This window comes from Ailuropoda melanoleuca, chromosome 2 (assembly GCF_002007445.2).
Source record: "Ailuropoda melanoleuca isolate Jingjing chromosome 2, ASM200744v2, whole genome shotgun sequence".
In the NCBI taxonomy this organism is placed as follows: domain Eukaryota; kingdom Metazoa; phylum Chordata; class Mammalia; order Carnivora; family Ursidae; genus Ailuropoda; species Ailuropoda melanoleuca.
The window spans coordinates 31,026,040-31,053,682 of record NC_048219.1 but is presented as its reverse complement, the minus strand read 5'-3'; the positions used below and the strand labels follow the sequence as shown (position 1 = coordinate 31,053,682).

General features: G+C 43.6%; 1 protein-coding gene across 1 annotated transcript in view; it reads left to right on the top strand.

Moving 5' to 3' along the window:
* The first annotated feature begins 21,654 nt into the window (after nucleotides 1–21,654).
* The window catches only part of PLPP3 (phospholipid phosphatase 3), a 74,762-nt gene continuing 68,773 nt past the window's right edge, over nucleotides 21,655–27,643 (top strand). The window contains exon 1 of the mRNA XM_034653246.1: nucleotides 21,655–21,706. Within this exon, the coding sequence (XP_034509137.1) occupies nucleotides 21,670–21,706 (37 nt within the window). The 5' untranslated portion in view covers nucleotides 21,655–21,669. The remainder of the gene's footprint in view (nucleotides 21,707–27,643) is intronic.

Below are 27,643 nucleotides of genomic sequence, written 5' to 3'. Positions count from 1 at the left end.
GTGAATGGAGATCCTGGAATTGTGTAGCCACACATAGTGGCCCTAAGATTACATACATCTCCAAAAGTTTTACCGGCATATTTCTCTGCCTCCTTTGGAAAAGACAGGGCTTGCTTATCAAGTCAAATTCCTATCAAATCTTAGCATTGAACTAGGAGTCTGCTAATCTCTTCCACTGAAGAATTTTGACCGTTTTAACAGTAAAAAGAATGTAATAATAGTATATCTTCTCAGAAATTTTTTAAAGATTTTATTTATTTATTTGAGAGGGAGAGAGCACAAGCAAAGGGAGCAGTGGAAGGAGAGGGAGAAGCAGGCTCCCCACTGAGCGGGGAGTCCCATGTGGGGCTTGATTCCAGGACCCCGAGATCATGACCCGAGCTGAGGGCAGACACGTAGCTGACTGAGCCACCCTGCCACTCCATAGCTTCTCAGAATTTTTTTTAAAGATGAGTTTTTAATAGAGTCATTTCAGGAGCACCTGGGTGGTGCAGTTGGTTGAGCTGCTGACTCTTGATTTCATCTCATGGTCCTGGGATCAAGCCCCAAGCCCTGTGTTGGTTCTGTGCTCATCACGGAGTCCACTTGCTTCTCTCCCTCTGCCCCTCCTCTCCACACTGCCCCCTCTCCCCCCACCGTTTTCTCTCTCTCAAATAAATAAATCTTTCAGGGCACCTGAGTGGTTGAGTCGGTTAAGCATCTGCCTTAGGCTCAGGTCATGATCCCAGAGTCCCAGGATAGAGCCCCGCATCAGGCTCCCTGCTCAGTGGGGAGTCTGCTTCTCCCTCTGACCCTCCCCCCTCTTGTGCTCTCTCTCTCTCAAATAAATGAATAAAATCTTTTTTAAAAATTAAAAAAAAATAGTCATTTCGGTCTACAAAGAATTTCTACATCCATTATCCCATTGTATTCCCATACCAACCCAGGGTATAAGGTCTGCAATTCTTACAGTATCAAATTTGGAACTGAGGTTTAGGGAGACAGAGCAACTTGACCAAAAGTCACACAGCCACTTTGTGACAGACTCGGAATTCAAGACTCTGATTCTAAATGCTATAATATTTCCACTATCTACTTTTTAAAAAAATCAGAAATATCTTGCCTGTGCCAGAGAGAATTCAACGACCTCACAGGTGTGTATAAAATCAAAGGGGGAATTTCATAAACAATGCTTAAACAATATTACATAAAAGCTCAAAAAAGCAGAAAAACCATCCACAGACACCAGAAGGGAAATTTTATTTATTTATTTTTTTGTATATTAGATTTTTAAAAATTTTTTATAGATGGTGTTGATTCTCTCATTAACTCAGTGTACATTTCTGGGGTGTCTGTTATTAATGAGGCACTGAACTGAGCACTCTGAGAACTGTAAAAATGAATAGGACGCAATTATTGACCTCCTGAAATATGTCATCTCTAAGCACACAAATAACTGTAATAACAGGCAAAATGTTATAAATGCCATACCACACAGATGAGTATAGGGTTATGAGAAATTAGCGGAGGCAATACAATTGTCATTTTTGTCTACAGTAAATGCATATTATTCTTATAATAATTTTATGTATTTATTTTCTTAATTTGTTTATTTTTCATGATTTTTGTTTCCCTCCACTTTTTAGGATTTTCCCACTCCTGTCTATTTGACAAATCTTTTAGTGACTCACCGGTATCAAGTCTTTTTTTCTTTTAAAGATTTATTTTTTATAAAAGATTTATTTCTTTGAGAGAGAAAGAGAGGATGTTGGAGGAGTGGGCAGAGGGAGAGAGAATCTCAAGCAGACACGGTTGGTGGGGGGAACCCTGAGACCACGACCTGAGCCAAAACCAAGAGTCAGATGCTTAACTGACTGTGCCACCCAAGTGCTCCTACAATAATAATTTTAAAAGATTCATTTCATTTTTGAAGAAGAGAGAACATTACATTTATGGAGGAGAAACAAAGGTATGGAAGTAGCCATGGAAGGTCGGAAATACAGGTTTTCCACAACTGATGACGGGATCACACCGTGCTCACTCATTGTAAAATGAAAAATTGCAAGTCAAAAATGCATTTCGTACACCTAACCTTCTGAACTTCATAGCTTAGGCTTGCCTATCTTCAACACGCTCAGACTTACACCAGCCTACAGCTGGATACGATCATCTAACATAAAGCCTATTTTACAAATAAAGTGTCTATAATAAAGTGTTGAATATCTCATGTCATTCATTCATACAGAAAGGAAAAATGGCATGGTTCTAAGAGTATTGGGTATTCATCCTTGTGAATGCTGGGGCTGACTGGGAACTGTGGCTTGCCGCCCCTGCCCAGCATCACAAGAGAGCATGGTACCATGTACAGCTAGCCCGGGAAAAGACCAGAACTCAAAAGTTTGAACTACGATTTCTATTGAATGCATATCGCTCTCACCCCAGTGTGAAGTCAGAAAATCGTAAGTTGAACCACTGTAAGTTGGGACTGTCTGTATATAAACCAACTTTTTCTTTGTCCAGTGAATGACCGGAAGAAGGAAAAATAGCTGCCTTCCCCAGCAAAGTTCCAAGGAGATGATATCACCTGAGGAAAAATAGGCTTCAGTTCAGACGTGCAAATTGAAGAATTTTTAGGGCTGGGTGGGACATCTTGACTATATCATCTTGCACAACCCCTTATTTTAAAGTGGTAGAAACTGAGGCACAGATGAGTGAAGATACTTGCCCAAGATCAGGTAACCAGTTGGAACAGAGACACAACTAATATTCATGCCTCTGAACTCCACGCTGTTTCACTGATGACTGGCAATATGTGGAATGCTATCTGAGACACAAACAGTGTTTGATTGTCTTCACTGGATATCCACAGTGCCTTACATATAGTAGGCACTCACTGATTATTTACTGAATAAATGAAAAAATTAAATTAGTAATATGCTATTTGATGTAATAAAAGTATAATATGTGCTATGTGTCTACTCAGCATCCTGAATTACTAATAGATATTTTGAATTTACATGTCTTAAAAACCGAGCTCCTGGTCTTCCCTCCACAGGTATGCTTCATGCTGTCTTTCTCCTTTCTATTAAAAAAAAAAATTTTTTTTTTAAAGATTTTATTTATTTACTTGCCAGAGAGAGAGAGCAAGCACAAGCAGGGGGAGCAATAGGCAGAGGGAGTAGCAGGCCCCCGGCAGAGCAAGGAGCCAGATGCGGGGCTCGATCCCAGGACCCTGGGATCATGACCTGAGCAGAAGGCAGACACTTAACTGACTGAGCCTCCCAGCCTGCCTCTCCTTTCCATTAATAGCACCTTTATCTATCCAGTTACTCAGGCTAAAAACCTTGGAATCATTACTGATGTCTTTCTTCCACCACATATCCATTTTGTCAACAAATCCGATTGGTTCTACCTTCAAAATATCTCTAGAATCTACCCTCTCACCACCTTCTCTACCACCACCACCTTAATCAGTCCACCGCTGTCCCTCTCCCAGGTTCCTGCCACGGTCTCCAAAGCAGACTCCGCTTCTTCGCGCAGTCTATCTCAAAACAGCCAGAACAATTCTTTTAAAACTTAAGCCACATCACCACTCCTGTGACCCCAGCTCTAAAATCGACTTTCATTTTCCTTCTCATCAAGACTAAAGTCCCTTCAAATGTTTATAGCAGCATCATTCGTAATAACTAAGAAGCAGAAACGACCCAATGTCACCAAATGGGTACATGAAGGACAACGTAGGACTGTAAGAGCTACTTCTACAAGTGACTACAAATGCGGCGGCTTAAAACAACAAAAATGTGTTCTCTCACAGTTCTGGCAGCCAGGAGTCCAAAACTGGGGTTGTCCTAATTTTTCCAATTGATTTATAGTTCTTTATATATCCTGGATATGAGTTCTCTTTGTGAATATATGTCTTTCCCTAATCTGCCCTAATCGCCTTTTCATTTTCTCACTTGTGTATTTTAGGCATCAGCAAACTTTTTCTATAATGGGCCAGATGGCAATTATTTCAGACTTTGCAGGCCTTCGGTGATGTCTGCTGCTGCCACTCAACTCTGCCACCGCAGCACAAGAGCAGCTGCAGGGGCGCCTGGGTGGCACAGCGGTTAAGCGTCTGCCTTCAGCTCAGGGCGTGATCCCGGCGTTATGGGATCGAGCCCCGCATCAGGCTCCTCCGCTGTGAGCCTGCTTCTTCCTCTCCCACTCCCCCTGCTTGTGTTCCCTCTCTCACTGGCTGTCTCTATCTCTGTCAAATAAATAAATAAAATCTTAAAACAAACAAACAAACAAAAAAAAACAAGAGCAGCTGCAGACAGCTATATGTTAAATGAACGCGCATGGCTGTATTCCAATAAAACTTTATTTATGGACACTGAAATTTTGAATTTCATGTACATTTCACATATCATTACATATTATTCTTCTTTTGACTTTTTTCAACCATGTGAAAATACAAAAACCATTCTGAGCTCACAGGCTATACAAAGCCAGCAGCAGAATAAATTTAGTACGTCGGCCATAGTTTGGTGACCTCAGATACATTTTATGCATACAAGTTCTTAATTTTCATGAGTTTCAACTTATATCTCTTCTTTTGTCATGAATGCTTTTTATTCCTATATAAGAAATCTTTGCCTATCCCAAGTTCCTGAATATGTCTCCTTTGTTTTATCCTAAAGGTGCATTTTATGGGGTGTCTGGGTGGCTCAGCCCTTAAGCATCTGCCTTTGGCTCAGGTCATGATCCCAGGGTCCTGGGATTGAGCCCTGTGTCAGGCTCCCTGCTTGGCAGAAAGCCTGCTTCTCCCTCTCCCACTCCCCTTGCTTGTGTTCCCTCTCTCACTGTCTCTTTCGGTCAAATAAATAAATAAAATCTTAAAAAAAAAAAAGTGCATTTTATCATTCACTTTTACGTCAATGATCCATCTAGGATGACGTTTTGTGTGTGGTATGAAGTAAACGCTTTACACTTTTGTTTCTATGTACCCGAGTCATCGTGGACCTTTTCAACTTTGTCATGCAGCGATGACTTCTCTGCTCCATGAAACTCTCCCTGATGGCCAGATATGGAGCTTACACCCGTCAGCTAGTCATTCATTCAACCACTACTTTTAAAAGGCTTATTAAGTAACACGCTAGACACAAAGGTTTGGCTTTTGTCTGAAGGAGATTATAGTCTTTCAAAGAAAACCGCTAAGTCTCTACAATAAAATGTGATAAGTGCCATGATAATATTGCAAGTATTTGTTTGTTTTCCTCCTACTTAAAATGAGTCATTTGAAGAAAGGAACCATAGGCTTTAATTTGGTTATCTCCAGCACCTCGCGCAAACTCTGGTATAGAATAGGTGCTAATGAACATTGGACGTGTGATTAAATGAGTGGATAAATAGTCACACATATACAGTAAGCAGACATATTCATACAGTGCATCTGTACACAGTATATGTACATATATGAATTCAGTGACTAACACGCGTCAATGTACATATGTGTACCCACACAAACACACATATACAACCTTCTCTTTCTTCTTCCCAGACACACAAGCTAAAGCACCTCTTGGGCAACCGCTAATGTCTGTGTATGTTGGTCAGAGGACAACGTTCTTGCCGTAAAGATTCGTGATTGGAGTCCCGGTGGCTCTTGCATTAGAGAGCTTCTGTTCAAATCCAAGCTCTCTCACTCAGTAGCTGCGTAATCTTAGACCAGTGACTTAATCTTCCAGTGCCCCAGTAACCTCATCTATAAAATGGGAATACCTTCCTCGTAGAGTTGTTTAGAATAGTAAATGAGTGCATGCCTATAAAATAATCGGAGGCCTAGAAAGCTCAATGAGGACAGGAATTTTTGTCTGCTTTGTTCATTGCTGGACCCCTATCTCATAGAAGAGTGTCTGGTGCGTAGTACTCATTAAACACATCTGTTGCATGAATGACCGATCCTTGGATCAGGAAAATCTCAGTAATTGTTGACTATTTTTATTTCAAGTATGATATGAAAGTTCTAGATTCCCTTTCCAGCCATTCCCCATCCTCCATTGATGACAATTTCACTCTTGGGGAATCATAGCATTTTCCCACAGTGACACAAGGTGGCAGCATCAGTCTCCTTTTGAGCCAGCGGCGGCACTAGTTTGCACGTTCTAGAGAAGGGCCCTGCAACTTCTCCATTTGCAAGTTCCTCCATCCGTTCTAGATTCTGTTATTTTAAATAACAACATTAATTGAATTATTGTAAGGTTAGCTCTTAACTGCCCTAATTTCTAGCTAAAGAAAAGATGACTGCTTGTAAAAAGATAAAAATACTGACATTAATCTGGGCTGCCTTACAGTACCACTACTGTTTTGTGTCCCTAAAGCTCTGGCTTTGTAACAAATAATGAGCAAACCTCTTCCATTTCTTCTACACAAGGTGCAACAATGTTGTTCCTTTCCAAGTCTATAAGAAAAGACAAAACAAAATCAAACTTCTCTGCTTTCTAAATAAAGACAGGAGGCTAATTCTGCAGTCCTTTTAACTTACTCTGGGAAACCACTGTTTAGAAGCAGAAATTTCTGGGCACCTTTGAGGGTAAAGAAAAGAATCTTGGTTTAAATGAAGAGAACTGGTATTCCAGTGGTGCCTCAAGGAAACTCCTTACCACCAACTTTAAGCTTTCTTTCCAGAATTCTGTATCTTTATTTGTAAAACAAAGATAACAATCTCTGCCTTACCTACTTGAAATGAGATCAGTGAATGTAAATTCCTTTAGAAATTGTAAAGGGCTCTATTTTATACTGCATGAGCTAAGGTTAGAATCATTTCCATTTTACCAACGGGGAAAACCAGTTCTAGCTAGTTAAATGGGCTTGCCTCAGTTTTCACATCTATAAAATGGGCTAATGAAAGCAACCCCACCTACTTCGGTGAGTTGTAAGGATAAAATAAGATAATAGATGTGAAAGTGCATTTAACATGAATGTACTCTCACTTGTACAAGATTATTAGTTTAAGCAAATGGCTTTTCTTGAGTTTCACCAATAATCCTGAAGGAAGAAATATGTAACTAAATAGTTTTTAAAAAAAATTAAGCATGTCTGATTTACTTCAGAATCTCAGGAAATTGCACATTAAAAAAAAAGATAGGAATAAAGAAGCTCAAGGTATCGTTGCATTCAGGGAAGAATAAATAAAATTAAATATTCAGAATTAGTTGGTAACCACTTCTTGAATATCTTCATTTAAATTAGGTGTATTGTAGAAATAAATGTCTTCCCTTAAACTCCTAACATTCAGCTAACATTTGCCAACTGCCTATTTTGAAGCAAGTATTTTAAAATGTGTTCTTTCATTTTTTAATGCTTTAGTCCTCAAAACGAGAGAGAAATTGAAATTAAATAGAAATTTAATGAAAATTGAAGTTAAAAGTTGAGAAAACTGAGATTCAGAGAAGTTGCCTAGCCTACCTCCGGTCAAACAGCAGATCAAAGATACTCAGACCTCAAATCCCCTGCTCCTTCCTGTCTTGTCTTAGGCGCATTACTTGTGGGGGCTTCTCTCCACTCCTCGGCAGCGCTCCTGATACTGCATCCAGCACTTACAAAAGCAAGCTAGCAATTTTTGTTTAGTATAAACCAGAGGTGGAGTGTACCAGTTTTAAGGAAACTGTATAAATGGGTACTTGAGAGCCAAAACTTTGTCTTCTTATGTGAATCTCAAAGGCTCGCTTTGACCTTTGGACTCTACACTCTCCCGGAAAGGCACTCAGTTACCTTTCCCCTAAATATTTCCAGAGCCAATTCAGGCCTTTTCAAAAAATAAAAAAATGATTAATTATTAAATGTTAGGGGTTAAAGAGAAAGAGAAATAAAATTATGAGGTAACAGGAGATCTTAGAAATGAAAGCCATTTAAATCTCTTGGGAGGTATCAGTTGGCTAAGAATGATGTGCTGTTGTTGCCACACATAATAAGTTAATCTTAAAAAGGCATTTATCCCCGCTGATGTTACAGTTTTTCTACAGACTAGTTTAGTGAACTGGATGCCATTTTTAGGTGTGAATTTTGATCAGCTATGTTTACCAGGAATTTTAATTACTTAATTACTTTGAAATGACATGGTTCTAAACTCTGGAGTCTGTTCCATTGCATTTAACTTGCTAGTTAGACTGTTCCATTTTAGGGTTAAAGCAAAGAGGCCTTCAAGTTTACGTGTCTGGTTAGGTGGTTTGACTTCCTATTATCTGAAGAATGATATTGACGTTGTGCTTATGACTTGTTCAAGTCAATTTTAATGAGTATCTGTAGTATTCTGTTCCCTTGAAGAGTAATCCAAATATAAGACTTGTTTGCATACAACTCCATGCATCAATTAACACTATGATCTTTGTGTTATGAGGGGGGAGAAAAAAGCCCACAGAGCCCTGTGAATGGAAATATAAAACTTATTTAAACATCCATTACTTTTCCCTCTTATCTGCTCCTGGAACACCAGACTTTAGCCCTCTTATTAAGTGGCTGAGTTCAGTCTGGAGGACCTGAATATTAGGTTCCTAGCATTCAATCTAGTGCCAGCTAAAGTTAACAATCTTACCCAATGGCTTTAGGGACCATCAAGATTGAGGAGTTGTAATACCATTTAGCTAGGGTAAAAGCCTGGCTTTTAAAGATGTTTATTCTTAAATTAATAAAAGTCATTTCACAGATAAGAAAAAGCAGAAAGGAAATGTAAAGGGAGGTAACTCTAAAATTCTAATGATGGAACAGAGTAGAATATCTTGGAATATAAGCAGCAGCTGCCTTATATGGCACAGGTGCCCAAGGAGTGGGGGAGATGAGAGCGGTCCGCAGTTTCAAGATCTGCGTAAGATTTACTTTTATTTTTTTAAATTTTTTTTATTATATTATGTTAGTCACCATTCAGTACATCCCCAGTTTCCGATGTAAAGTTCGATGATTCATTAGTTGCGTATAACACCCAGTGCATGCAATACGCGCCCTCCTTACTACCCATTTACTTTTAGCTTAGAATTCCAAAGATAGGGTTTAGTGACTTAGAACTTCTAGGATGATTATAATTACAAGGAGGGTTGGGAGCGCAAGGGAAAGACACTGAAATCCCTGAATTCCTTTCAAAATGTCAGTAATCACATTGTATTGTTTCTGCTATTTTAACATTTGAAGAGGTGTTTCTCATGGAAAAGCAAGCCAAGGAATTTTTTCTCTTAGTTATCCTGGCTGATATTTGAATTGAGAGTGCTGTGTCTGACAGGCATCAGGATGCCCCAGCTTCCGGAATTGTCTTGGAGATTCCAGAAGACAGCGATTTTGCCTTTCTTTGCCAGCCCTATCTGTTGCCCAGTCTGGACCTGAATTTCATTCAACAGACCCCAAATCCTGTGCTGGGTACTGGGGAGATGCTGTGGAGTTGGAAATCCACAGAGCTGACTAGATTACTAACTGTAACGCCAAATCAGACTGTGAGAAGTGCCGCAAGAGTGTTATAAACAAAGTGTTGAAGGTAAAGTTAATTCTGTCCAAGGGTCAAGAAAGGGCTCAGAGAGAAGGCGACATTTCAGGGGACTCTAGAGCAAGAGAAGCATTTTGCTAGCTAGAGAAGGGATAGAGGTGCATTGTAAACAGAGGGAGTAGGAGGTCAGGGGCGTGAAGTGTCAAAGGAGTGTTCTAGAAAGGACAAGTGGTTGATGGTGGCTAGATGTAGGGGTTACTGAGCCCCGTAACAAGTCAGTGTAAATGTATCAAAAAGTTACAACTGTTTCTATTTCTGGATGCACAAAAAGAGACACCTGGAATAAATATCCATTTATTGTCCACCGTGTGCCCAGTTCTCTGCTAGGGACTATAGAAGATATAGGGGAAGACCCATACCCTGGGAATGTTTATATAGCATTCTGTCTGGAAGAAAGATGAACTCACATAAAATAATGTAAAATAATATTACAGCTTCTAAAGCAAAGCATTAGATTGCCCCAGACTCAAGCTAAAGATGATACCTCCAGAGAGCACTCCTGCTGTCCTGGACTCCCGCAGCCCCCCCCCCCACCAAACAGTGGTACAGGCAGGCTTGAGGCCAGCTGAACCAGCAGAGAAGCTTGAGGGCTTCCGACGCCCTCACCTCAGAAACAGGTATAAAGGTCACGGCGAACCCTTAGATAGCCCTTCTACGTACCTGGCACTGTTCTAGATGCTTACATGGATTAACTAATTCAGTCTTCACAATTACTGTATTTGGGAGAAACAGTTAATATCTCCATTTACATATAGGGAAACTGAGGCACAGAGCCACAGCCAGGATTCAGATCTACAGGGTCTGGCTCCAGGGTCCTGTCTCAAGTTCATATCCTCAAAGACTTCAGCCCAGTATCCGGTGCTGGGCGTTTTTCCCTGAGTATTTTCAAGATAATATGATTCAAAGCGAAATAAATACTTGAAAGCCCGAAATCTGTAAGGGAGGAGAAAATGCATGTTCGCTATGTACAGCCTCAACTTTTGCCCGACCCAAGGCCAACAAGAAAATGTTTCTTTTTATTTATATAGTTTTCTTTTTGTGACAACTTGGTGTTTCTGAACGCTAGGGGCTCCCGGATTCTCTGGTTTGAGAGTAACTTTTCCTTTTAGGATTTTTTTTTTTTTTGAAGGGGGTGGGGGAAAATGTGGCCTTAATTATCCTACGTCTTAGGCAGCTTAAGGAAGGGGCTGTGCTTTCGGGATCTCTTCAGAGCCAAGTAAGGAGGTCCGTCTTTCCCCCTGTCCCTCTCTCTCTTTTTAAAAGGACCTCGTGCAATAAAAGTGCAGAAACAAACCCAGGCGACCACAACAGCAGCCGCGGCGGCAGCAGGAGGAGGAGGAAGAAAAGTTGGAGTTGGGGCAGGCGCTCCGGAGCGGCCGGGCTCGGAGCAGCTCCCATTCATTAAGTAAGCAGCAGCCGAGGAAGGCGGCCGAGCGCCCGCGCTGCCCACTCACCCGCTCGCGCAGCCGGACACGCGCCAGCCCAGCGCGCCCCGAGCAGCACAGCTCTGCAGCAGTTTCTGCTCGGCAGCGGGCTCTCTTCCCCCTGGACTTTCGGACGCTTTGGGGCTGAGAGAGGAGCGCAGAGGCGCAGCGGGGAGCAGCAAACAGCCCGGGCTGCAGTGCGAAGCGCGCGGCGGGCTGCACCTTCGCCGCAGCGCCGCGAGCCGGGGGCCGACCCTCCGCGTCCCGGAGCAGCCGCGGCCGGGAGGCGGGCCGGGCGCGCGGGGGCCCCCAGCCGGGTCCCGGAGCCCTCGCGCCGCCCCGAGCCCCGGCGCCCGCCCTTCCCCCGGCCGCCGACTTCCCGGCCTGGAAGCGGGCGTGGGGCGCGCTCAGGCTCTCCCGGGCCACGGGAGCCCGGCCCCTTAGGAGGCGCCTCCGGCCGGAGGCGCAGGCAGGGTCTGGTGGAAGGTGTGGGTTCGGCCTCTTAGCGCAGGGCGGTGGGCGGAACCGTGACCCGGAGCCCGCGCGGAGCTGGGTGCCCCCATCCAAGTAAAATGGATCTCCTGGGGCGCCGGGCCCCTTCCTGCAGCCGCGCTGCCTCCTCGCTGGCTGTGTGTAAACACCCAACCCTTCCGCTCCCGCCGCCTCGGCCCGGCCGGACTCGAGCTGGCCTTTCCCCGTCTTCCCCCCCGCACACCCCCCGGGGGGCTGGAAGGTGCTCCCCGGGGGCTTGCTGAGGGCACCCATTCAGCTGCCACTTGTTAGGCGCCTACTATGTGCCAGTGGTAGGCGGTGTCCCGGTCTTAGTTTCAACCAGCCCTCTCTCCGACCCTGTGCGGGATGGGTGAGGAGCCCCATTTCACCGATTAGGAGACTGAGGCGCTGGGAAAGCAATCCAAGATCGGGATCCTGTTTGAGGACCACGATTAACTGCAGCCTCAGAAAGTTAAGGCCATGGTCCATTTCTGTTTTCCAAACTAGTTGCATGCCCCAGCCCGAAGAGCAGGGGGGCGCTAAAAAAATAGAGCGGGGAGTGAGGAGGATTTATGAACTTGGTGGGGGTGGGGAGAAAGCTATTGACGTGAATCTACAGGAGTTCCAAGGTTAAGTCAGAGTAGATTTTTTTTTTTTTTTTAAAAGCGATTCATGGTGTAATGGAAAGCGCACAGGACTTGTCGTCAGAACAGTGCTACTCTGCCACTTGCTGGGCGTGCCACCTCCTTGCCTCCTGGGCCTCGGTTTCCTCATCAGTTGAGTGAGTGGGTTCCATTAGATGCTCTCCTAAGGCCCCTTCCTGCATTAAGAACTCGGATTTGGTCCAGGAGCTGTTCTGCCAACTCTGCTAACTGAAGAAACATCTGTGTTCTCAATTCAGTTCCCTTAAAATAGAACTCCTGCACGGAGACCTAAGTCCCCTTTGAAATGGATTTGTCCGTGCAGATTGTGCGAACCAGAGATTTAGTGGGCTGGAGTTACCCTTCTCTTGTGTTTCATGAGTCTTTCTGCAGCAGGGTCCTCCCTGAGGTCCGTCTGTCCTTGGCTTGACTGTCCGTAGTAAGTTTGGGAGTCAAAGGAAGATGGGACACTTAGAAATATGAAAACACAAGAATGGCCCCCTTGGGGTACAGAGAGACAGCTGTGGCTAAAATCGTGCTCTGTGGAAGGGAAGAGAGGTAACTAGTTCAGGTGGCAAATCCCCTTCCCACCTCTTCGTAGAAATTAGACGTTAAGATGCTATGTAAAGGAATTGTCACTGGGGGGCCTGCCTTCCTGTGGGCCGCTGGCTTATTATCCTGCACAGTGGGAAGATTAGTATTTAAAGTCAGCTGCCAAGCTATTGAATTTTTAAAAGGCCCTCCCTGGTCCTGGGGGAGTACAAGGAGAACACTAAACACATTCAAACTGTTTGCTGTAAACTTGTCTGGGGCTTCCCAGTGTTTACTGGTGTGTTTTGTTGGTGGTAAGGTAAACTCTTCCCAGACGGCCTGTGCTGAGTACCCTCCTACCTCCTACTTTGTGATTAGGAAAGCAAAGCTAGAACACGCCTGACAGCCTTTGCACAGTTTCATTGTTCTCCTCCCCTCTTCCAGTCTTCTGATTTCAGAAGACAGGCCCAAGAGATGGTGCATTCTTATTAAAGGGAAAAGAGGTGTGAAGGAATTTGCAGGAGGACACACCTATCAGCTCTAGTTTAGCCAGGGACAGTGTTGTACATTGAAGATACAAGTAAGGTGGATGTTTGCACCTTTCACTTCATCTGCCGCAACTCTCCCTGTGGCCCCCGGAAGCTAATATTCTCTGCCAAGCTATTGATGATCTTTACTCACTGTTGGTCTGTTGGAATCAATTATTTTGTTTACCTCCAAAAGGTGGTAACTGGACCCCGCATTTTATTCTGAGGCACATAGCTGTCTATTTAAAGGGTATGCCTTGCTGTTAAAAACAAAACAAAAAAACGTGCCAACAAAGTCATTTTCAAAGTGACTTATCAGTGTCTCCCCTAGGCATAGACCAAAATATAACATCACTAATTTAATGCCTCACCTACCTTTAATAGGAAAAACTGTAAGATAAATACTTGAGAAATTTATGCAGGAGAACTCTACTTGGCTCCCAAAAGAAAATTAATAACACAACATGTGATTTTAATATCCCCTACACGACAGTCCTAAAAAAAAATTGTTTCTTCTTGGTTCACTTTTTGCCTAAGACTGTCAGTGTGATTTAATTTTTATATAGTTTATTGATCATATGGTCTGGATTACAGGGCACTAATAGAATAAAAAAGAGAAACATAGTTTTCTGTTTATTCTCTCACAGGAATATATACCAAGCTTCATCTCCTTGTATCTGGAAAAAATAAAAGCTGATGTGCTACATAAGTGTTATGTGAGTGGAAATATGTGAGCAGTTGAACTTGTTTCACATACCTTCTTGGAATATGAAATTCTTAGCAGAAAACAAAAGTCCACTCTTGTTTGAAGGCCTAAAGAATCTGGTGTCTGAGAACCCCAAAGGGAGTTTACCTCCCATTGAATAGCTGTCTTTGCCAACTAATTGCTTTCATAAATTCAGTTAAGAATCTTTGTGTGCTAGTCTTTCTAAAATTGATTTTGTTTTCCTTTCAATTACATAATATGTCCCGCCTCCTGTTTTTCCAGCATTGGTTCTGGACACCAGGTGACAGGAGAGCCGCAGAGGCTGTTCCAGGCAAGAAGGGAGGAGCGTGTACAGTCTGTCTAAGCTCTGCTAGCCTCTTCTTAATTAATATACATGTGTGTACTGTCCGCTGTAAGCTTCATGAAGAGAGTCTCTCCATTTCATAGGTGAGAAAACCATGTGTCAGGCAGGAAGCTCTGAGATGCACCGTGAAGTCCACTTGGGTGGATGCCTAATTCTTAGTGAGCAAGACTGGAGTCCATCTCCCTTTCAGACTCGAGATTCTTATCAGAAAATCCCAAAGCTGTTTGCAGAAAGTCCTGCCTCTCCCGCATTTCCGAGTTCACCTATTTGCACCAAAGCAAATGGGTAGAGGTGGTTGAACTCTTCTGGTCAGGGGTGCAGTCTTGTTGCTCCACAGCCGTGTTTGGATTTGGAGCTAGTTCCGAGACTAAGTAGTTCACAGATTTTTGAGGGCACTTTTTTACCGGTTGAGACAGTGGTTCCCCAGAAAGAATACCAGCAGTACGTGGCTGGAGCAAAATGCAGAGATTTGGTAAATCCATGCTGAGTGTGCCCCCACTTTCCCTCTCTCCTGTCCCTCATCTCAGCTATTTGCTGAGTGCCTCCCTCCAACCCATGCCCTTGGAGGCCTTGGCAGTTTTAGACAGGTCAGCTTTTTCTATGTGGACTTTGCTCAAGGCCCTTCATCCTTTGAGTTCAGTTAGCTCCCCTGCAAAATGGTGAGCAGACTGGCCGCTTCATTCCATTGCTGTAAGGATCAGAAGAAATCTTGGATGTGACAGTTTTGTTTTGCTTTGTTGTTGTTGTTTTTATCTCTCAAGTCTTAGGCAAACGCAAGGGCAAATGCAGGGGATTTATAACCCGGAGCCCTGGGTGAAGGCGTTGTGGTTGTCCTCATACATCGTGTCTCAGAGTCATAGGTAGATGAGCCCATGAAATAAATACCCAATAATATTATTACAGTGAAGACCGTAAGGCTGCACTTTAACTAAGAGAATGTCACATTGGCCCAGTGAGTTGATGACAGATGATTTCCATTCATGTCGGCTCTACACTTGAGCTGAGAGGGCAGCCCCTAAAACTCAGCAGAGCTCTGGAGCCAGCTGATCTGCACTGTGTACCCTGAGCCCTCTTTAGAGAAGGTTCTTTTGTTAAAAAACAAACAAACCTGTTCCTCATTTGGCTTTTGATACCAGAGGGTAGGTGAGCTGAGCTTACACCAGGAGGGCTGCGAGGCGTTCGAAGAAGCAGGGGCTTGGTCAGGTTGAGTCTGAAAGGCCGGACTCCCGTGCCGTTCCCCACTAGGAAATGCAGTCAACGGGTGGAGTACTGTGAAACAAAGGGAAAGAAACTCAAACAGGTAAAAATTTAGGATTTGGATGCTCAGCAACCATGCTGTGTAATTTAGTGGTTCCAGAATGTTCTTGGCCTTTTTTGATTTTCAGTTAAATGGTTGAGACAAAATTCCTAGAACTGGTTCCGTAGATGGGCTACATAACATCATCTAGTGTTATTATTAAATTACTCCCTTTTCATCCTGAAAGAGAGGCAGTGTGAGCAAGAACAGGAGACTTAGAAGCTTCAGGTTCCAGGCTGGCCAATGCCACTATCCAGTTGTGTGGTTGTGGACAAGTTGGTTTTCTGTGGCTCTCAGGGTTTTTTCCCCATTGGTAAATGGCAGGTTGGGCAGGATCACATCTAATACGCAAAGCTGCTAAGCAACGTTCTGTGACGGATTTCTGGCAGAGAGGAATGACCCATTTGTTGAATGTCTCCCTCGTGCACGCACTTTGCTTGGCTCTTCATTGTACATTACCTCCGTGAGTCACCGCAACAGTGATGAGCCTAGAAATAGGAGTCCTGGCCTCGGACTAATGCTTTGTTGCCCCGTGACGTCGGAGAAAGGCGCTTGACTTTTCCGGGCCTGGGTTCTTTCATTATTGCAATAGAGGGAAGGGCCTAGATCATCTTCTCAGACCTCTTCTAGCACTAACAGTTTTATGATTCTGTTCTGGTAGATACATGCTGTGATGTAGAAACCCGGTCATCCCGTCATTCCGTCAGACCATTCACCATCGATTGAATTGTTACATTTATTAACCGAAGAATGAATGCTGACAATGAGCTTATGTTGGTATTCATTCTGGAGAGAAAGTAAGCACTGTTCCTAAAGTTAACCCACTATGCTGAGAAACCAGCTAGATTTTTCCTTAGCCACATGTGTCCTCCAACCTGCCTCCTGAAATTTATAGTACAGTTGACCCTTGAACAATGCATATGACTTTTTGACTTCCCAAAAACCTAACGGCGTACCATTGACCGGAAGCCTTACTGGTAACGTAAACATCAATTACCACGTATTTTGTGTGTTATATGGATTATAAACTGTGTCCGTACAATAAAGTGAGCTAGAGAAAAGAAAGTGTTCTTAGGGAACTCATAAGGAAGAGAAAATGCATTTATAGTACCGTACTGCATTAAAAAAAGTCTGTGTGTAAGTGGACCTGTGCAGTTCAAAGCTGTGTTGTTCAAGGGTCAGCTATAATCACAAGCAAACAAGCATAACAGGTAACTTTCCATCTTTTTTTGTTACTTTTATTATATTCACTAAGTATGTGTTTTTAATAATAGGTTTTGATCATTTAATTTACCATGCGAACCACAGAATATAGAAATAGATTTTCATTAATCAACTGGTGAACTGTCCAGCCAAGCATCTTGGATGGGATGAAATAAAGGAGGGAACCTCCATTTTGTAGGTAAGCCATGCTGACTTTTCCAGAATGATTGAAAACCTCTTATTTCCTCATTGTCCAGAATGGCTAGGGTCTTTTTGTTTTTGCTTTTTAGTTTTTGGGGTTTTTTTTTCCCTTTAGCTCTTTCTTCCCCAGCTTTCTTGAGTACTCAAGAGATACACCATGGGGGTGTAGCTGTCTTTGTGGGAGACTGTTAAGGCCAGACTTGGTGGCCTTTTCCACTTGTAGCCCTGTTTGATTTCCTGTCGATTTTGGATTCTTTCTTTCCCCTTCCTGTGCAGTTGTTTGGGCTGGCAAGCCCAGTTGGCTGTAGTATGATGCTAATGAGACCGGAGTCAAGGACTTCTTCCCTGTGTAGGCAGTTCAACCGGTACACATTATTGGAGGAGGAATCACTTCTTTGGGGGAGGTCTGCTATATCAGCATCTCACAGACTTACTAATAAGGAGACTCATCTGGTGTGAAATAGAGATTCTCAGGCTCCTTCTCAAGAGATTCAAATTCAGCAGGCTTTGGGCCAGGGCCTGGGAGTCTGTATTCTATAAAAGCTTCTGCTGATTCTCATCAGGCCAATTAGAGCATCATTGTGTTAGCAGCCAGTGTCTTAAGGGCAACTGGCTGTGTCCTGGGCTTTTTGTCCCTGGACTGAATGTTCTGGCATTTTTCACATCGTTAGGTTTTTTCATTTGTGGCCAGCACACCTGTCTTTCAGCAAAGATAATGAAGCTTGTTAGAATTCGTTCAAAAGGAAAAATTACCTCTGGGTACAGGCCTGAAGGTCTCTGGTGATTTTTAGTGTAGGGGCTTGGTGGTGTCTCCTAATGGCTGGGAGGCTGGGAGTTTTATTTGTTTCTGGGTCCGAAACTGAGTTCTGTGTAGTGGGAGTTGCCCGCCTAGTGACCACTTTGGAAAAATGAGGTGTTAACTCTGTAAATATTTTCTTTTGAGATATTGAAGTTTCTGTCTGAGTGAAAAGTGAAATGAATAAATGAGATTTGGAATAGAGCCTTTAAAAGATCAAAGTTAGCCTGGCAAACGATTGTGGAAACAATACCAGCTTTGGATTCCCTCCAATCTGGGTGTGACTTGGGCAAAAAGTGTTTCACCTTTCCAGGCGGAAACGTGTCCTCCTCTAGAAAAGAAGCAAGAGACCCAGTGACACCATTGTACGGGAAAGCTCGGGTGAAATCGTGACTCTGAAAGGACTTTGGGAAGTTAAAAAAGCACTCTATCTTGATTATCAGGTATCATGTCGCTATTATTACTCAAAGTAATAGTAGTATTTTCCTTTCCTTCCCACTGTTCTTACTCCTCAATGGTGCTGTGAAATCCTCTCATTTTTTTGGCAACAAAGTTGCCTGATATATAATAGGGGAAAAAATTGTGAAGAGAATCCTAAGAAAAAAACCAGGCAGAGGGAACACAAATGTTTTCCATTAGCCGAAGAAAAGCAGTGGCAGGTTTTCTGACCCCATCTGGGAAAGTCACAATGTAGGGACCACGGTAGTCTTTGGTGAGTTGCTTTTTCCCCTTGGAAAGGGACACGGCCGTATCATCTTATGAGAAGGACAGATACACTGTAGGAAAGGTGGGAGGGAATTGGGACAAATGGTTTGTCTTACGGTCAGCTCTTATCTGTGTCTTTTGACAGCCCCAGGAAAAATCTAACTGAAAAGAACAGTTGGGATTGGAAAGGATCAAAATGCTTGTGATCCAGGGCCTTGTCCACATTTCTGGGGGAAGGGAGGGAGCAGCTGTGGTCATTGTCACATTGATTATTCGGGCCAGCCACATGGTATCGGTACCAGACTCCTTTCATAGACAGGAAACTGCGGCTCAGGGAGGCTTAGGAACTTCCCGTGTTCCCAGCTGGTCAGTAGCCGTTCGGTTTTCCAGAGCTCTTGCCACCTTTAATCTGTCTTGCTGCCCACTTTTCAGTACAGTGAATGCAGCGAAGACTCGTTCTTTTCTAGTTCATTCCATTTTATTCATTTCAATTTTACTGAGTCTGAATGTGTATGATATGTTTTACAGGACCTGATCTAGGACACAAATAGGAGTCTTTTTAAAAAAAAATTTTTTTTTTTAAAGATTTTATTTACTTATTTGACAGAGATAGGGACAGCCAGCGATAGAGGGAACACAAGCAGGGGAAGTGGGAGAGGAAGAAGCAGGCTCATAGCAGAGGAGCCTGATGTGGGGCTCGATCCCATAACGCCGGGATCATGCCCTGAGCCGAAGGCAGACGCTCAACTGCTGTGCCACCCAGGCGCCCCATTTAAAAAAAAATTTTATTAAGATCTCTTTATTTGTTTGAGAGAGAGAAGAGAGAGCACGTGAGCATGGGAGCAGGGGGAGTGGCAGAGGGAGAGGGAAGAGAATCTCAAGCGGACTTCGTACCGGCGCAGAGCCCTACATGGGGCTTGACCTCACGACCCTGAGGTCATGACCCGAGCTGAAATCAAGATTACGTCGCTGAACCCACTGAGCCCCCCCAGGTGCCCCGACACAAATACGAGTCTTGAGGATCACGTTGGGCAGTGAGGAGCTAGGTATACATAAATAATTGCAAAACAGCACACAGAGTGTTGAGTGAGCCTCTCTGTGGACAGTGTAAATTACGAAAATGCTGTTGGAACAGTTCTTCACTGCCTAGTTCATGGAATCTTTACAGCCTGACAGTAGCTCTTGGAGTTGTCGTTATCAACCAACCACATCAAGGTCATTTTTGATCTCCGTCAGATATATAGGCCTCTTGGGGCAGGGCAGGAGGTGGGAGCGGGGGAGCATGGGCTCTTGAGTCCGACAGATGGGAGCTTGCCTGCTGTTACTGGCTATTGTCTTAGACAAGTCACTGAGTGTCTCTGAGGCCCCCTTTTTCTTATTTGTGAAATCAGATAGTACGGGCATCGTGGAGGTGTGAGGCTGTGCCAGGGATGGTGAGTGGTGCTGTGCACCCAGCACGTGGTGGCAGCTCCAGTCACCTCTGTCACCATGTCCTACTCTGTGCTCTCCATGTGACATGAGGAGCCCGAGGCCTGGACTGGGTGGTGATGGTCCGGTGATCCTGAAAGATCAGGGCCTATAACCCATGTCTTGCCTTTATGCCATTTTGCTTTTCTGGTGGTGTTTACTTGTCAGTTTGAAATTGGTATTGTCCGGGAGGTCTGGTTCTCCGGAGAGCTGTAATCTCTTCTTTCTCTTGCCTGTGTCACTTAAAAAGGGAACAAGACAAACAGGTTAACTTTTTTTTTTTTTAAATTTATAATAATTTCTTATTACGTTATGTTAGTCACCAAACAGTACATCCTTAGTTCAAAATCATTAGCCATCATGGAAATTCAAATCAAAACCACATTGAGATACCACCGTGCCAGTTAGAATGGCAAAAATTGACAAGACAAGAAACAACAATTGCTGGAGAGGATGTGGAGAAAGGGGATCCCTCTTACACTGTTGGTGGGAATGCAAGTTGGTACGGCCACTTTGGAAAACAGTGTGGAGGTCCCTTAAAAAGTTAAAAATTGAGCTACCCTATGACCCAGCAATTGCACTACTGGGTATTTACCCCAAAGATACACGCATAGTAAAAGAGAAGGGCCATATGCACCCCAACGTTCATAGCAGCATTGTCCACAATAGCTAAATTGTGGAAGGAGCCGAGATGCCCCTCATCAGGTTAACTTTTAATCCCGATCATTGGGTAATAGTCAAGTGAGGTCAGAGAGACATGAGGCAAATTTGAAGGACAAGGCAGTTTTTTGATACCACTGTTCTTCCAACTGGTGCTTGTTCCAGAAAGTGCTTATTACCAAAGATCATTGCTGACTGATTTGAACTTGAACAGGCGCCCGCTTTTGCAAATGATGTATTGCAGGAGAGAAGAAAGAGAAACCCACATTTTCAAAGTTTTTGCTTTTTAAAAGCCTCTTGAGGTAGAAACTATTCTCACTGGACCGAGGACAAAACGGAGTCTCAGATTAAATAATTTTCTTAAGGTCATGCATTAATTGGCGGTGCCAACATTCAAAAGAAGCTAGGTCAGGTTCTCAAACATCTTTGTGGAACCATCCTTCCTTTCGATCCACGTTTATAAATTAGAATCTGCATTAAAATTCCCCAATTTAAAACCAAACCAAACAACACACATAAGATCCAGTTGGAAACTTTTGAAAGGAACTTGTTGATTTCTGTGTGCTTTGAAAGTATATGTTGCAATCAGAATATTGGTGGTAAGTGTGTTTTTGAGGTTTGTCACAAATTAACAAAATTATATGCTTCGCGAGTTTCGCAGAGAAATGCAAATCAGTATAAGCGCCTGGTCATAATAAGCAGTATGCTTTGGTTCCTGTTTATGTATCCCCAAAGCACATAATACACATAATTATATTGACACGAAGGAAGCCTTTCTCATTGATGGTTTCTTTATATCTGGCCCCCAAATTAGTTTGCGGTATCAATCAGTGTAATTTCTAGAGAGCCTATTTCATTAAGTCTAGGTTTGTACCTGTCTTTCAAGTATCAGTCTTGTCTTCCATGGTTATTTCTTGAGCACCTACTATGTGCTCGGGCCCCCAGGCTTTCTTGACCTGTAAGAGTTCTCAGGCTGGGAGAGGGGCCCAGACTCGCGTGATTAAACACACTAAGTGTTGCTGATGTGAAGGGTAGAGGCGGAGCTGTAGCAGCCCAGGGAAGAGTGGGGAAGTTTGCCTGAGGGCGTGGAGCTGGGTCCTGCAAGAGAAATCTTAGCTCACGTGCCAGGAGAGGGGAGAGGGTAATCCAGCGAAGGGAGGAACAGATGCTGAGCCGTGGGCCCGCGACCAGGTCTGGGAAGAGTGAGTATGAGAGGCCTGTGTGTTTGTGTTGTGTGACGGAAGGAGGATGTTGGAGATAAGGTTGGAGCCCGATTATGACGGGGGTGGGGGGGGTGGCTGTAAATGGCAGGCAGCAGAGGAACTTGAACTTGACTTTGGAGGACCAGCCGAGCCAATGAACTTTTATTTTTGTTTTCGTTTTCCTTTTTATTATGGAAAATGTCATCTCGAAACCAAACACCGTATATACCTAGGAGTGGAATTGCTAGGTCATATGGCAACTCCGTGTTTCACTTGTTGAGGAACTGCCAAATGGTTTTTCCATAGAGGCTGCACCGTATTTTAGAAATAGTGTGACATTAGTTACAATATGTAAGGAAAAAAATGAAGAGTTTTATAGACAATGTTTGGAATTAACATATTCATGAATAGTTTTAGGAGAGGATTAATCTGCTCTGAGCTGTGTTTGAGATTGCTCGGTTTGAGGAGAGGGAAATGGGAGAGAGAGGAGGGGCACTAGTGACACGGAGGCAGAGCTGGACTGTAAGCACTGGACACCAAGAAGAGCAGGGTGGGGAAGAAGGAGGACAGGTAGCCCCTCATCTCCTGGGTGGGAACCTCTGACCTGTGGTGTTGCCATTCCCTTCACAAACACTTTGAATGCAGTGTTTATAGAAGGCTTAATGAAATCCATCTTGTAGGATTACTGAAGTGCTTCATGGTCCTAGCCTTACTAGGCAGATGAAGCTGTAAGTTCCCTTTCTACCCCCACTCTGGAATTTTAGTTTCTCAAATGCCCCTTAAAATACATGGGCCATTGGAAATCCTCCTGGTTTAGGGAAGTAGTTTTTCTTGGATTGTAATGGTATTTTTGAAACAGTGTTGTTGAGATATAATACCTGAATTACATAAAAATCACATATATATTACATATTTTAAATGTACAGTTCACAGGCTCTCAGTATATTTACAGATGTGGGCAGCCATCCCCACTATCAATTTTAGAACATTTTCATCACTGCAGAAAGAAACTCGGACCTGTTAGCAGTCACTGTCCATCTGCCCTCTGGTCCCGCCATCCCATGGCAGCCACTGATCAGCTCTGTGGGTCTGTACATTTGCCTGTTCTTGACATTTCATGGAAGTGAGGTTTTATAATACGTGGTCTTCGTGAATGACTCCTTTGACTCGAGATGAGGTTTGTAACGTTCATCCGCACTGTATCACGGATGTACAGCATGTTTGTGGAGCATGTATTAGTACTTCATTGACTTTTATTGCCAAATAATATCCCCTTGTATGGCCATACTGCATTTATTTTATACATGTATCAGTTGATAGACATCTGGGAGTTTCCCACGTTCTAGCCATTATGAATAATACTGCTATGAACATTCATATACGGGTATTTTGTATGGGCACACATGTTCGGTCCTCTTGGGTATCTATGCCTAGGAGTCGAATTGCCGGGTCACGTGGTAACTCTTGTGTTTAACTTCTCGAGGGCACTGTCAAACTATTTCCCATAGTGGCTGCGCCATTTTAGAAATATCCTAAGATTAATTAAAATATGTAAGGAGAACACAAAAAAGTTTTACCAGGGACCTTTGGAATTAACATATTCATGAAACCATTCTAGTGTCGCTTTGTTGTTTGAGCCATTTTCCACAAAGAAGCAGTTTTTCATCAGTTCACTACTGTCACTGGGTTTAAGATGAGTGAGCAGAGAACAATGAAGCTGACTGAGAAAAAGATGCTGGGTGGTCAGCTGGACCCGCTCACCCGCTGAGTAACATACTTCCACAGTCCGCGGATGTCACAAGCAGATTCCTGCCCCAGCGAAATGGAAACAAGCCTCAGATCTTCAGAGTCTCTCGAAAACCGTTAAAAGTACAGGTGCTGATATTAAGATCTTCATATGCCTAGGATCTGTTTTATGATAGTTTTTAAGACCGTGAAATAGAACTATAGTTTCTGATGAGGTTGACCAGTCACCCTTTTCCCTGCTAGATGTATGGCTGTGTACAGAATGACTACCCCAGAAGTCAGAATTACCGTGTGTCTTTTGGACTCCCGTGCTGGATGCTGGAGATGGTAAAGAGTGTAAGACCCAAGCACGCAGCCTTAGGAATTAGTTGCAGCGTCAGATTGTAAGTTACACTAAAAATTAAACTGTAAGTGCGTAAAAAATTTAACCACCAATATGAAAAAAGGGTGAGGAAAAGAGACTCACCTTTATTATCAGGAGCATGAGATGCTGTCTTGCTTCATCTTTCCAGTAACAGAATAAGGTCGATGTCAGTAACCTGGTTTTGCAACTCAGAGAGGGTAAATGATTTGCCCAGGTTCACACAGCTAATGTGTGTGGGGGCTGGGCTGGGACTCAGGCCTGCCGAAACAAGGACAACTGCTGACATTTGTCCGGTACTAGTTCTGCTTCTCACTGGGTGGAGCAGTGTGCACTCATTCACTCGTTTAATCCTCCCACTGAGCCTATGGCATCCTTGTTGCTGTTATCTCCGTTTTATAGAAAGAAGGTTCAGAGAGGTTAAAAAATCACTTCTCAGAGGTTCTGTGGCAAGTGACTTTTGCAATATTGGGGTCAGACCTAAGCCTTCTGACCCATCGGGCTATCCTTCACCACCAGGCTCTACTGCTTTTGTTCTCCGGGTGCTTCTGAAGCCCCCTTTGTCCACACCCCCTGCGTGCTAGCTCTCAGGTTGGTCACACATGATGATTTGTCCAACATGAGTTAGACTTGGGATTCTCACCCTGGGCTCTCTGCACCTGTAAAGGTGTATTAGGGCAATTCTGGGGCATCTTATGCTCTTTTCAGCACTTCAAAAATAGCTAACCTGTACTGTACGTTTACCAGTGTGCAACTAGTCTAGACTAACTCGGAGCATCAGCCCTGCCTGCAGTGGTCAGAGCGCTGGGTTCGGGGCTGTGATTTGAACGTGGAAGGACACCTGTCCGCTCACTCTGGTCTTGCTGGTTATTTCCACTAGTCAGGAGATGGGATTGGCACTTTCTATGCTTTGATGAACAGAAGGAGAGAAATGATTTAAAATATAGTTTACTTGCTAAATGAGGACATCTTCCAGACGTCACAGAAGGTCAAGAAGGAAGTGGCAGGTATCTTTGGTGGTGAAAAGTTTGGACATCCTGGAATAGATAAGCTGCTCTGTGAATTTAGAGGAGAGGAAGACACCGTGTCATGGGAAGATGTCCTAGAGGGAAGAGGGGCTTGAACTAGGCCTTTGTCACTCACATCGGGCAGTAGTAATGAGTTGCCCCATTAGTGACCTTTTTTGTACCATGGGCTGGATCTGCTGTCCTTGTGGTTTGGTGTAACCTTTGGGTCACATGGAGAAATTGTGAGCTTGTCTGGTTAGTGGCTGTGGGTGTAGCAGCTTCATTAAATGTGGTGACTAGAACTTCTGCTAGTAGCCTCTTCCCCACAAATGACCCACATTGTTGTGGAGTTAGCAACCACTAACAGGAAGTGGCAGAAATGCTTGTCAGCCACACAGTGGATTTCATTAGACACTTGCCCAAAGTAGCTGTTTTGGTCAATTTGGCCTCCATAGGTTTCTGGGGAAGAATGACCTAATATGTTAGTTCTCATCATTGCATTTGTCTTGCTGTCATCTTGGCCTTGACGGACATTTTGATTAAATACGTGGTGCTGTCTTTGGAAGCAGCTGCACATATTAGGATGATAGGGAAGAACTCTTAGCAGGCTGAGATCTTTAAAGTAGTTCCAAGGGTGTTACCAACGTACCTGAGTTTTTTAGTGGGCTTCTCGCTTAAATCTCTTTGGAGAGAGCAACTCCAATAACTAGGCAGGAGGGATGACGGGCTCCACTCATCCTAGTAAACCATTGCTTTGGAAGATCTGTATCATAGGTACTGGGTGAATGCATGATTCCCAGGGGCTGGCTGGGAAATTAAAATATACTTCTGGGGTCAAAACATTAAAAATACTGGGTGCTTTCAATCCTATGGGGGAAATAAGCCATCTTGATTTTTGGTTTAATTTTCCTAGGGCCATTGGTGGTTGAAGAACCTTTAATTATGATTTTGCCTTAAATTGTATGTTTGTGGTTCTGCTGGCCTCAGCTGTGGAATGCAGTTATTACTAATTAATAATCTCTTTCAGTGAATAGTTCCATCAAACGATAATGTATGCATCTGAGAATTAGAATGTAAATACCCTTTTTTGCCTCAGTTTCTGTCCTTCTAGATCTCCAGCTGCCTAAACTCTGAAAGCTAACAAAACACAAATACCACTACACCCAGGATGTCATTCTCCAAATGCCCACTGGAAAAAGGCTAGGAAAAGAAGGTTTTTGAGCCCTATGGTATAGTCAGGCATATCCATGTGTCTCATGAAATAGTATAATGCCGAAGGGGAGATACTGCCAGAACTGATTTTTACAGATGAAGCCTTTGCCCTTTGGAGAGGTCGCGTGGCTTGCTGGGGATCCTGCAGCTGGAAAGTGGTCGAGTGCCTGGGATAAGAACCAGTCAACACCTTTGCTCTTTCTTCCAGCAGTGAAGACTGGCGTTGGAATTTGCACTGACTTCTATTTTCAATAATAAGCTTATGAAGCCAACAAGTCAGCCAGAAAGTTTTGAAATGAAATTATCAGGCCTTGTAAAGTGTTCCAAGTGTGATTTGGGATTTAAAGCCTTTTGCCCATTTTAGTTTTGCCTGTTGCTTTGTAAAATTCCTGGAGGACAGAGATGAGACTCAGAACCTTCAGGCTGGAAGGGGGAAGGGCATGAATTTTGCTGAATCTTTCCCTGGCAGGCAGTAACGCAAGGGGCTTTACAGGCATTATTAACTGACTTGAATTTCACAACAACCCTATGAAGGAGGAGGTTGGAGTTCATTTTAGTTTTCTCTGAACCTAGTCAGCAATGCCTGTCTCAACTCCTTTTGGTAGGTGGTGACACATTGTATTAATAATTCAACTAGTTAATCACCAGCAGAGATCATTTACTAAGATTCCAGGGGAAGTGCTCTGCCGGAATCGGCTTGGAGCTTGTCACTCATGCCATGTAGCCACTTTTATTGCAAATAGGTGGGAGAAGCTCAGCTTGTGTAGAGCGTGAGGAGAGAAGGACAGGCCAGGGCAGGAGAATATTTTGCCCATTTCATACAGTAACGGATGGACATTTCTGCAGGGGGATAGCAGCTTCACCTTCTCTTGTTGCTGAATCTTATCAGTCTTCCCCAAAGGAGTTAAAAAGGCAGGGAAATGCAACATTTTGAGTGAAGTAACCCACGCTCTGGTTACAGGCTCTGTGTATTTCCCAGGCTATTGTAGGTTTCCTATTCATCTGGGATTTGAATGGTGGTGTGATTAGCGTGAGAGCAAGTGTATAAAGTAGGTCTTTTTCTCCTTTTCCTAAAAGAAGTTCTGTGGCGTTTCTTTTTCTGACAGAGTTGGCATGAAGCTTTGACAAACACAGACCCATGGAAAAGTTAAATAGGACTCAGAGCAGACCCATTTTGTACAGACCCTTCGCACTTGGAATGCAGAGCAGCAAAGCAGCTGGCAAGAGGCACCTCAGATCATAGAGTCATAGCAAGGGCTGTTCCTCTACTGTGGACCAGTCAGTGATGGATGGGAAATACCCACAAGCCCAATGGGAAAGTGCATTCTTGGCTATTGACCAAAACTACAGATGAGAACATTCCTGGGACCCCGTTGTCTCTCTTATCTACCCTTCAGTATTTATTGAGATAAATGCAAAGGCTGAAAGAGATACCAAGAATTACAAGAGGTGGAGCCTGCCCTTAAGGGGCAGGTGAGAAGATGAGGAGATAGACACACAGTCAGTTGATGGAGAAAACACAGCCAGGTTTCTTGAGTGGAAAATTAAATGAAAAACTCCCAATAGGGAGTCTAGGAGGCATCTCCTTGCTGGTCTTGGGCTCTCTTCCCT